The following is a 13,345-nucleotide window of genomic DNA, read 5'->3' as shown; positions in this document are numbered from 1 at the left end:
TTCACACACTTGTTCGAATTTTGTGAGCCAAGGACCCCTTTATATATTATGGAGGATTAGGGTTACATCCATGTAAACCCTAATACCCATGACCTTTCATTTACATAGGATCCATGGTTTAAAAGCTCCATGGACCATCCATGAAAGCTTAGCCCAACCTAAATGAACTTGGCCCATTCCATATATATAAGAGTCCATATTTAATTAGTTCTTTTTGATCACTTAATTAATTATAAATTAATTCTTGATCAATACTAATTAAATAATATGATTCCATATTAATATATTAGAACTTATAATATATTAATATAAATCATAAATATACTATTCTCAAAAGACTATACATATAAATTGTGCCGGTGAAGTGCAACCCAAATGGACCATGCCGGGTCGGGTCAAGTACATACCAAATATAGTTATGGACTTAGACACTAATCCAACACATTCACCGGAGGATTGACATTTCCAGAGATACATGACCATAATTCTTCATCAAGACCATTCAAATAATCCTGCATACGATCAGCCCACTGATCATAATATTCAGGGATTAGCATTGGAATTTTGGTCGATGATCCTAACAGATGAGAAAACGAGGTCATCGAATTCAGATTGAAACTCGCCATTGTTGTACGGAAGATGATTATGAATATTTTGAGGAAATTTTGAAAATTTGAAAACAAACTAGTTGAATCAAATCGGAATTACAAGAGGAACAGTCGATTCAACAATTCAAATGCAGAATCGAATCATAAAATAAAATCTAGACAAATTTTTCACTATAAAAAAAGTGCGGAAACTTTTGAACCAAAAAGTTGATTCAAAAACTTTATGAATAGATGAAAATCAGATCACAGATGTGATTCCTGCTCTGATAGCAATTGATGAACCAACGAATCGAGTATAAAATGAATCAGAGTTAAAATTGAAGTAAGAATACGAGATTGAACAACGAATGTAAATATGATCTTGTTTCAGCTCTATTACGCTTTCGAATGTTTACAGAGTACAAAGACATGTCTGCAAAAACTCTTATCTTACTCTAGTAAATATCCTTATTTATAGGGAACAGAAAGCGTACAAAAAATATACTAAGGCATAGACACTAAAGCTTCGAATAAAAGCGCCTTAGTAAAATAGATTACAAAACATTCGAAGAGTGCAAAATATACTTCGACTAATTACAACATTTTTGACCCTTACAATCTTACCTTGAATGACTTGTCTTTCCCAACAGACCTTATGCAGGTCTCTATCAAAAGTTTTGACATCATAATAGGTATGGATTGGTTGTGCCTCAACCATGCCGACATCCTATGTTATGAAAGAGCTATTCGTTTGAACTTGGCAACTAATGAAACTCTTATTATCTATGGCGACAAACCCGGAACGAACCTTCAGATCATTTCTTGCATCAAGGAACAAAAATATCTTCGTAAGGAGTACTGTGCTTTCTTAGCTCATGTGGTAGACAAAAAGCAGGAGGTGAAAGACATCACAAGCATTCCTGAGGTCTGCAATTTTCCCGATAACTTTCCCGATGATCTTCCAGAAGTGCCTCCCGTACGACAAGTCGAATTCCGAATCGACTTAATCCCTGGAGCTACCCCTGTAGCCAAATCCTCCTATCGTCTTGCACCTTCAGAGATGCAGGAATTATCTAGCCTTCTCACCTTGGGGAGCATCGGTTTTGTTCGTAAAGAAGAAGGATGGATCATTCCACATGTGCATAGACTACCGCGAGCTGAATAAACTTACCATCAAGAATCGATATCCTCTGCCTCGCATTGACGATCTGTTCGACCAACTTCAAGGTGCGAACAATTTCTCGAAAATAGACTTAAGATCTGGGTATCACCAGTTACGGATTTTGGAGGAATACATTCCCAAGACCGCGTTTAGAATTCGTTATGGTCATTACGAGTTTATAGTGATGCCATTCGGATTGACGAATGCACCTGCTGTGTTCATGGACCTAATGAACAGAGTGTGTCGTCCATTCCTGGACAAATTCGGCATAGTCTTCATTGACGACATCCTTATCTACTGAAAAAGCAAAGAAGAACATGGCCAACATCTTCGTCGAGTATTACAAACCCTTAGAACAGAAAAACTCTATGCGAAGTTTTCAAAGTGCGAGTTTTGGATTAGGAAGGTTGAATTCCTAGGTCACGTGGTCAGTTTAGAAGGAATACACGTGGACCCTTCCAAAATCAAAGCAATTGGGAACTGGCCAGCACCCAAAACACCTACAGAAATCCGACAATTCTTAGGTCTAGCTGGCTACTATTGCAGATTCATCCAAAATTTCTCCTGAATCGCTAAACCGCTTACCACCCTGACGCAAAAGGGTGTAACTTTTAGTTGGGGAGAGAAGCAAGAAACAACATTCCAAACACTCAAGCAAGCTTTGTGTAGTGCACCGATCCTGTCTCTTCCTGAAGGAACAGAGGATTTCATAGTCTACTGTGATGCTTCTAATCAAGGACTTGGATGTGTTCTTATGCAAAGAGGAAAGGTTATATCCTATGCCTAAAGACAGCTAAAGACACATGAAGTCAACTATACAACACATGACCTTGAACTAGGAGCAGTGGTATTTGCCCTGAAGATCTGGAGACATTACTTATATGGCACGAAACGGACAATATTCACGGACCATAAAAGTCTCCAACACATCTTCGATCAGAAAGAGTTGAACATGAGACAACGACGATGGGTAGAGCTACTGAATGACTACGAATATGAAATTCTTTATCACCCTGGTAAAGCAAACTTAGTAGCCGACGCCCTTAGCAGAAAAGAATACTCGGGACGTCGGGTAAAGTCGTTGACTATGACAATCCATTCACATCTGTCCACGCAGATCGAAGAAGCTCAACTTGAAGCCTTGAAACCCGAAAACGTGGCATGTGAAACCCTGAGAGGAATGGATAAGAACTTTGAAGTTAGGGATGATGGAGTCTATTATTTCATGAACTGGATCTGGACACCAAAGTTCGGTGATTACAAAGACGTGGTTATGAATGAAGCACACAAAACCCGATACTCAATTCATCCAGGTTCAGACAAGATGTATCTGGACCTCAAGAAACAATACTGGTGGCCTAATATGAAGGCCGGAATCACTACCTTTGTGGGCAAGTGCCTTACTTGTGCCAAAGTCAAGGTGGAATACCAGAAACCTTCAGGTTTATTACAACAACCTGAGATCCCTGAATGGAAGTGGGAGCGGATTACGATGGATTTAATAACTAAGTTACCCAAGACAACGGGTGGTTATGATACTATTTGGGTAATCGTCGATAGATTAACCAAATCCGCACACTTCTTACCAATAAAAGAAACCGACAAGATGGAGAAGCTAACAAGAACTTACCTCAAGGAGATTGTTAGACTGCATGGTGTGCCAATATCTATTATTTCAGACCGAGATAGTAGATTCACCTCTCGTTTCTGGCAGTCTTTACAAAACTCTCTGTGAACTAGGTTGGACATGAGTACAGCCTACCATCCACAAACCGACGAACAAAGTGAGAGGACGATTCAAACATTAGAAGACATGTTGCGAGCTTGCGTGATAGACTTTGGAAAGGCATGGAATATTCATTTACCCCTTGTTTAATTCTCTTATAACAACTGTTATCACACTAGCATAAAGACTGCTCCATTCGAAGCCCTCTATGGCCGCAAGTGCAGATCCCCTCTGTGTTGGGCTGAAGTGGGTGACACGCAGCTAGCTAGAGGTCAAACTCCTGACAGTGCTCTCACTGGTCGGGAAATTATTCGAGAAACTACCAAGAATATCGTACAAATTCGGGAGCAATTTAAAGCTTCCAGCGATAGACAGAAAAGCTACGCTGACAAAAGAAGAAAACCCTTGGAATTCTAGGTTGGTGACCGCGTCTTATTAAAGGTCTCACCCTGGAAGGGCATGATACACTTTGGAAAGTGTGACAAATTGAATCCAAGGTCCATAAGACCATTTGAAATTATTGCCAGAATCGGTCCTATAGCTTACAAACTTCGACTACCCCAAGAACTAAGTAACATTCATCCTACCTTCCACGTTTCGAACTTGAAAAAGTGTCTATCCGACGAGACTCTTATGATCCCACTCAAGGAAATCGAGTTAAACGAGAGCCTCAATTTTGTGGAAGAACCCGTAGAGATTCTAGACAGGGAAGTTAAGAAAACCAAACAAAGCCATATTCCGATAGTGAAGGTTCGCTGGAATGCAAAACGGGGACCTGAATTCACTTGGGAGCGGGAGGATCAAATGCAACAGAAATATCCACATCTTTTTCCCTAGTCTATCTGTAATGCTAATTTCGGGACGAAATTATCTCTAATGGGGGGATAATTTAACAAACTGTTATTTCAAACCTATGTAATAATGTAGGTCAATTTGTAGTTCTTTTTAAAATAATAAAGAGAAATTTTAGCATACTATGTATATTTACATAATTGACCCTCAAAAATAAAGTATTAAACAATCTCGATTGGGATGAACAAAGTGGTAGAGATTGTAACAAGGATTCCAAAAATATAAAGAACACTAAAATCCGAGTTATAACAAAGAAGTTATGACTAATCGAAGATCCGCGACAAAACCGGCAAAACACTGTTCAGTGTAAAAAGTGAATTTACAATAAAAGGCTTTTTAGCCATAACAATCTAAATGAGAGTTGCAGTTTATGTTAAACCGAGAACTTTTATAAAAAGAACGTCAAAATCTGACTTCGTAGTACAACGGTAAAAAGACAGACAAAAACGAAAACTTTTTTAGCCGACACAACCTAAACGAGAATTGAAGGTCTCGTCAATAGTAGTACAACGGTAAAAAGCAGACAAAAACGGACGTCGGATGAAGAAGTTATGAATTTTTAACGGATTTCCCGTCCCGGTCTATTAAAAATAATAATATTAAAAATAAAGTTAAAATTAGCCGACGAAGTCTAAACGAAAGCCATAGAGTATAATTTTACCTACGCGTGAATATAAAGAACGTCGAAAACGGAGCTCGTATGCGAAAGTTATGAATTTCGCAAGTTTTGGGCACAAAAATCGAGAAATGTTGAAAACCGGGAAAAATCGCATAGTGTACCTTCGGCCACATCACCTCGCATGCGAGGCTTCCCCGTGTCTGCCTCATGGCACCTTCTGATTGGACCGAAGCCGCGGTCTAGTGGCCATCCAACGCGCCTCGCCTCCGTGTCTCGCTTCCGAGCCTCACACTACTGCTTCCGACTTCGGCCTCGTGGCCTTCGTTGCTGATGTCGCGTGTCCGGTGACTCCTCCTTCCCACTCGCCACCTGTCCGACACTTCGAACTATAAATAGGAGGTGCGAGACCCTCCAGATTTTTCACACTTTTCACCCCATTTTCCATTTCTTTTCACTTCTTTCACCACTTTAAAATTTCCTACAACTCCTAAAGCCCCGATATCAAGTCTAAAACCTTAAGCAAGCCTCGAAGCCCCGAGATTCCCGAGAAAAACAACTTTCTCCAGTCGAAACTCTGCTCGATTAAAGCCGGTTTTTCGTCAAATAAACTCCTTTCCAGGAAACGAAACGCTGTCCAAATCACCACCTATCAAGGGAGTTCATACCCCCGTATTTTCATAATTTCTACTGTTTTAAGGGGGGAATACAAGTATAACAGAAGAACTTTGTGTTATAAAATCATGATTTCAAATCATGATAAAACGACATTAAATTATCAAAATATTCTCAAAACATTAAACTCTTTTGTAAACTTATATTTTTCCCCAAAATTCATATTTGTATATATATATATATATATATATATATATATATATATATATATATATATATATAAGAATTAAAAGGCTTAGGACTAATAACTCATTCTGGGTCATTTTCATTGTTTGGATGTGGGCTTATAGAACCGGTTATTTGTCCGAATGTCGTTTAAATTTTACTTATATATAATTGCATATGTATATAAATATAGAAGTTATTTCATTTAGTTTAAATACCCTTTGTAACATGTTGAGCAAAAGGGGTTTTTTTCAAAAACAGTTAAATACCAATTTAGAAAGTACATATAAATTATAATAGGTATAACTTATGATACATAGAACAATAATACATGATTCAAGTATACTAGAATACATAGTTTTACAAGAAACAAAGGTTTGGTTAAAAACAAATCAAGGGATATATAATTTTCATATACAGGTTAAGAATACTAATTCAAGAACATATTGTCCATCATTTATTTTAGAATGATTGGGTTTTCATAACTAATATACATGTAACGTTTATATGCTTTTTATGAGACACAGTTAAAGTCCTGACATTATAAACAGAATCTCCAACCAGGGGATCGAAACAAGTTGTGTGTAGATCTATGTTGGGATTGACAACCCCACACTCAGACTGCTAGCTACAGTCAGGCATACACGCCAATGAGTAACAATTGTTATCAACAGTTTAAATGCCTACAAGCGTTTGTTTCAAGCCATCCAGTCTCAGTATGGTTATAATAACTCATTAAAAAGATATTAACAATACGTTAGTATATAATCAACTAAACGTAACTACATCTTCAAAGTACCAGTTTACAAAATACAAGCTACAATAGTATATTACAGTTTTCAATAACAGCTGGTGGAACCAGGCACACTCTCAGTTACAAGTTTTACAAATACAAAACATTGGTTTACAAATGGAACGGTTTTATGGGAATAAAACTACTTTTCATATACAACAGAAAATATAGGATTTTCTGGAACAGTTTACATATTCGAGATACTGAACCATCCTTTTAAACATAAATACATATGCACTCACTCAACTTTATGTTGATACTCTTTTTTCAATTTACTTGTATTCTCAGGGAAACAATAAACAGGTACTCCCCGAGCTTTTTGAGAAGATGGAGCTAATTTGAGTCATATCTTGTTCTTTTGTATAACTATTTTGGTTTCAATATACAATGATTAAACACATGTAAATACTTATACTTTTTAAATACAATCGTTGTTTGTACTTTGATTACTATGATGCATGTGTTGTGATACTACAAATGAAGTCCTCCACCCCCGGACGTTTCCGCCGTCTGGTTTGGGGGTGTGACAATTACAAATACAGAACATTGGTTTACAAATAGAACAGTTTTATGTAACAAAAACTACTTTTCATATACATCAGAAAATATAGGATTTTCTGGAACAGTTTACGTATTCAAGAAACAGAAAACATTCTTTCAAACATAAATACTTATGCACTCACTCAACCTTATGTTGATACTCTCTTTTCAAATTACTTGTATTCTCAGGGAACCAGTAGACAGGTACACCCCGAGCTTTTGAGAAGATGGAGCTTTTTATGTCTTGTCTTCTTCTTTTGTATAACTATTTAGTTTCAGTATACAATGATGAAACACATGTAAATACTTATACTTTTAAATACAGTGGTTTTTTGTACTCTGATTACTATAATGCATGTGGTGTGATACTACAAATGAAGTCCTCCACCCCCGGACGTTTCCGCTGTCTGGTTTGGGAGTGTGACAGCGTTACACATGTCATCAGGGAAATCATTGATAAGAACCATTAGACCGTTAACATTCAGCCCCTCATCTTCAGACGTCTCCTCTTCTTCCACATATTCTTCATGATCCTCTTGTTTTGCAATGAAAGCTTTTGGCAAAGAGGTGTTTTCTTTCTTCATATGGGCCACCATCTTCTTGTAAAAGACCTCATAATTCTCTAGACTTTGAGCTTCTTTCTTCTCCTTGTCGACCCTATCAAAATGATCAAGGCTTCCACAATTAAAGCAATTACCTGAGTTTTTCTTCTATAAAATGGATCTCTTTGCTGAACTGCTTCCTCTAAACTGAGTTCTTCGAGCCCTGTTTGATTTTCTTTCTTCATAACGTTTAACAATAAGAGCAACGCTGGCAACAAGTTCATCGGTGAGATCTTCATCGCCATCTTCACCATGATCAGAGTTATCTGAGTCGTTGATATGCTTCATTGATTCCTTTCGAGACACCAGGGAAAAAAACATTTCATTGCTCGAGTCCTTCATGATTTCTTTATGAAGAGCCTTAGTCTCTTCATAATTTCTCAGATTGCTGAAAAAGGAGTTCAAATCCATGGCATCGATTTTTCACCATTCTTAAGGACATCAGCCTGATGTTCCCAGCTTTTCCTAAGAGAGTAAAGAAACTTCAGAACTAACTGAGATGAATGCTTAATGATTCCTATCCTGTGCATATCATTAACCAAGCAATTAAACCTATTGAATGTTTGAGTAAGCAACTCACCTTGTTGAGCAAAGAAATGCTCATATCTCGGATTGAGGTTGTTAATGGTTGTGGCAGGAACTTCTACGGTTCCTTCATAGACCACTGTCAATGTATCCATCATCTCTTGAGATGAATCACAATTTTGTACTAGGTGATACACGTGGTAGGGAAGAGAGTTTCCAATGGAAGTTATGGCTTTCGCATCAAGACTGAGCAGTCTCTTGTCATCGTCATCATAACTCATTTTTGGCTTTCGCTTCAAGGAGCCAATGACAACATTATTTACCATGGGTTGATACATAGGAACATGAGGACCTTTTTCTACAATCTTGCGCATCTCATAGTCCATGGTTTCAAGAACAAGCATGGCCTTTGTTTTCCACATAGCGAAATTGTGTTCATCGAAGGGAGGAATTCTGTTGAGACCAAAGGATTTGGGATTATTTGAAGTCGAAATGATTACTTCAGTATATCAAATACCTACTCTGATACCAATTGAAGGTTTGTATTTATCGGATACACTTCAAGTATAAATAACGAAAGCAAACTTAATCGAAGAAAAACAAAGAACAGAAAGTAAATAACACAGAGAGTTCTCCAAATTGTTCTTTCACCAAGAAAGGGTTTTATCTTCACAAAGAAGACGGTTTGTCTCAAAGACGATTATGACACTAAGCCATGTTAACATTAGGGTTTCACCATAATGTTTAATACATACTAATCTATACAAGTATACCCCTTGATTGAATGGATTGTATCTTATATATACTAAGAATCGATCTTCATAACAAAGATATTTATATGTATCTATATTATTACCTAATATAATAAATATTACATAGAATAACTATACTAAGTGTTGACTCTGATAGGATTGATACGTTAGCGTTGTCGGAATAGTAGACGTTATCGCTGACAAATAGCGTGTAAGAGTGTTTGACTCATCGGATCATAAGGTGTGACCTTACAACTATGGTTGTAATCAGTTCATGGATTGTACCATGAAGGGTGTTATAAGATTCATTGGTCTTGTACCAACTGAGAAGGTTTTGAGACACTCTCTGAGATGTGGATTGGGTTCATTCTTCACTAGCACATATAGAAGTCTAAGACATAATTGAATAGAATCATACCTTCACGTTCTTACTAGGTTTCTTCTTTTGACGAGCTAGTTGAATGGACTAGAGAATCCAACAGAGAGTTCCTCTTTCGAAATCACACCCAAGAAGAAAAACTATAACAAATCCTAATAACCTGTGAATTTCAACAACAAACAGATCCAAGAAACTCGAATATGTATCTCGTCACATCGTGGCAATATAATGATCATGTTGTGGGAACTGGACTTCTGTGATTCAAGGTTTTAATAGGGTTCCAAATTTTGTCTCTTAATGGTATTTTTCTCCAAGTATAAAGACTAGATTTGGAGCCCTCTTTATATAGGGTGATGATTTGAAAGCCTAGAGATAATTACCAAATATGATAATAATTATCTATGGAATTCAAATCATTCTGGAATATTCTATATTCCATTATTTTCTAATTAATTAATTAAACTATTAATTAATTAACAAAACAAGTATCTCATATAAATATCTTTCCAGTTCTGCTTTTTTTTTTGTTCTTGAGTACTACCCAAAAGGACACTGCTATTTGTAGTAATATTATCAGGCTTGTTATCGCTATGGGCACGAATCTTTATCACCTGATGCATATCGAATTGAGATATTTGAATTTAAAAATATAGACAACACTACTGCTTCAAAATAATAGAGGTAATTCATAAAAAAAATTCTTCATCTAAATAAAAGTTATAATTTTTCATGAATAAAAAAAGTTATAATTTTTCATGAATAAAAAAATAAAAGTTATAATTTTTCACTCTTTATAGTGGCAAGTTACATGCTTTTAACTCTTTATAGTGGCAATAAAAGTTATAATTTTTCATGAATAAAAAAAATAACATTAGGTTTATGTTCAAAGGATTTGATAATTTGTATTTTTTTTTTGGCAGAGACAAGTGCATTACATATGTTACACGATGAAGATAATATATTCTTACTGAATGGTATTCTTACGTAATATCATTCTTACCTGATGCTATTCCCATAGAATGTCATTCTCGTAAGAATGGATCATTGAAGAAGATAAAGTGCATTCATGAATTGTATATTTAAGAATGCTATTTTTTAAAAACTTTTATTCATTTTTATGACATTTTATTAGAATATGTACAATTATATTAAAATGTATACGACTATTATTCTGTAAGAATATGTATGAATCCGTATTTACATTCAGATGTCTATGAGTATATAAGGATCTTAATTATTTTTCAAGTGATTGTTCAAGAATGTAGTTTTTCGTCAAGAAGTTCATTTAATCAAAATATGTATTGTGTCAGAAATATGTATCATGTCATTCTTATAGAATATCATTCTAAAAGAATGTCTTTCAAACGTAATAAAACTTGGTATAATTAAAAATTACGTTAGAATTAAACTTGAATTAATATATAAGGATCTAATTATTTTTCAAGTGATTGTTCAAGAATGTAGTTTTTCTTCAAGAAGTTCATTTAATCAAAATATGTATTCTGTTAGAAATATGTATCATGTCATTCTTATAGAATATCATCCTAAAAGAATGTCTTTCAAACGTAATAAAACTTGGTATAGTTAAAAATTACGTTAGAATTAAACTTGAATTAATTTAAAAAATCTGAATTTTTAAATCAAGAGAATTAATTATCCCCAAAAATCTAGAATTTTCCTTTTTTAAACTTATCTTTATCACCTAAATTACCTTTATTGTGAAATTAGATGGTATTCTTCAATTATTTTTAATTCAATAATGTTTATTAATCACTTTTTTAAAATAACTAAAATGATTGGTCGACAATCAATCCTACATCCACACAATAGATAGTTAGAATATAATAACCTAAGCCTATACATATATATATATATATATATATATATATATATATATATATATATATATATATACACATATATATGTGTATATATATACACATATATATGTGTATATATATATATATATATATATATATATATATATATATATAAGTTTATTTGAGAACATGATTATTTTGTGAGACAAGGGGACGGATTTTCAGCTCCTGATATAATTGATCCGATGGTTCTTAATAATACGTGATTAGTGCTGATTAATTTTGATTAATGGGCTTACCTAGAGTATCAGGGGTAGTTAGTTATTGTTTATATTTTTTTATTTTCCTGACAATCTATATAAGTGTATCAGATTCACCTTCATTTCATGGAAGCCCTAGATTGAGAATTAGTTCCATAAAACAAGTTTAGATCCATTCACATTGTACAATAGTTATCGATTTCAACAATCAATCATCAGTTCGTAAGAATTTGATGTAACAATATTTCGATTTTATCTGATGATGACTTTGGAAGCAATCAAGATGAAGATTCCAACAAATCGATAATAAGTTTAGTTCTTTTACTTGAATATTTCAATAAATTGATCATAAATTCAACTCTTTTACTGAAGATTGTAGAAATCAGGGATGTGGATTTCAGAATCGATGATATATCTATATCCTCTTCACCAACTTTAAGCTTCATGAATCTTCATTGATTTTGACGAAGATTTCAACAATTCATCATTACTTCACTTGTTGAGAAATCAATCGTCAGATGAGATCATAATCTGTAAGTTCAAGGTTTGATGTTTTTTCTTTCTTTTGACATCGATTTCAGTAGTTACAATCTATAATTTTTTCATGAACTTCATCAATAATCGATCGTCAAATGAGATTATTTTGTGATTTATCTATAAAACTAATTATGTACGTACAAAATCAGTTATTGTTCTTGAGTAACTTCTCTTAACCTATATACACATTCTACGTGTTTGATAAAAATTTTGAATGAACAAAGAGCTTATGTATCGTTTCTCTTTTCCACGACTAATGTCTTCTTTCAGACAACTCATAGATCTCTACAAAATATTTCTGAAAAATAAATTTATTAATTAAGGTTTAATTACCGAAATTTATGGAATTTAATATGGGAAACTAAAATTTGTCGTACATTTTGTTGACATTAGATGGATATGAACTTCATTCCATTCTTTTTAGTAACTAACTTAAAAGCAACAGAAAAATATTTACGACAATTTATTAGTATTTATCTAAAGGATGTTGTATTTCCACTTAATAAATTGATTCATCCACATGAGATACAATATCCTTGCAACTATCGTACAAGTTATTAAAACATACATTTCATGTAGATATAACATTTATCTAAAAGGTTATCTGCCAAGAAGTCTACGGTCACACATAGGGGTGTAACTGAACCGAGTCGAGTCGAGTAATGACAAACTCAATTTTTGACTCGAATAAAAAACTCTAGCTCGAAACTCGCCTCGAGCTTAACTCGAACCTCAATTTCTAACTTGGGCTCGAGCTCAATAAAATAATCGACATTTTCAATTTCGGCTCAACTAATTATTAAGAAGATAAAATTATATTAAATTGAAATAGAAATATGACTAACGTCGTGTGCCGACTCAACTCGGTTCAATTATGTTAAATATTAATAAGAAAAAGGGTAAAAGTATAAATATAACGATGTTCAATTAAGCTCACGAGCTTCAAGAGCCGATTATTTTAAATACTCGAGCTCAACTCGATAATATACTCGACTAGCTCAAGCTCAAGATCGACTGGACTTCAACCAAGTCAAGTTCGAGTAGTAACTTACCGGTTAGTCCACGTACCACATTTAGAGAAGATTAATTAAGTACTAGTCGGGATTTTTATAAGAACGTTAAAATCAATATATATATATATATATATATATATATATATATATATATATATATATATATATATATATATAGTTATTTTTTAACTCCTTGAAAAGATAGTTTTGTTCATTAAATGGTTTATCATTCCAGTTTGGTGCGCAATTCCCCGGCTATTTCATTTTGGTTTGACTTAAATATTAATAGAAGTCTCCCCTTAGTAATAAAATAACCAAAATAATGACAAAAATTCAATAGT

General features: G+C 34.3%; 1 protein-coding gene across 1 annotated transcript; it reads right to left on the bottom strand.

The window, feature by feature from the left end:
• Nucleotides 1-8,119: 8,119 nt before the first annotated feature.
• Nucleotides 8,120-8,665, bottom strand: LOC145157446 (uncharacterized). Its single transcript, XM_079076483.1, has one exon. The coding sequence runs from the start codon at nucleotides 8,663-8,665 to the stop codon at nucleotides 8,120-8,122; it is 546 nt and encodes a 181-aa protein (XP_078932609.1).
• Between the last annotated feature and the right edge of the window lie 4,680 nt (nucleotides 8,666-13,345).

The sequence above is a fragment of the Lactuca virosa genome, chromosome 2 (assembly GCF_052849685.1).
Source record: "Lactuca virosa cultivar CGN04683 chromosome 2, Lactuca_virosa_CGN04683_v6, whole genome shotgun sequence".
In the NCBI taxonomy this organism is placed as follows: Eukaryota; Viridiplantae; Streptophyta; class Magnoliopsida; order Asterales; family Asteraceae; genus Lactuca; species Lactuca virosa.
The sequence above is the reverse complement of the archived record's forward strand: the minus strand, read 5'-3'. Positions and strand labels throughout refer to the sequence as shown.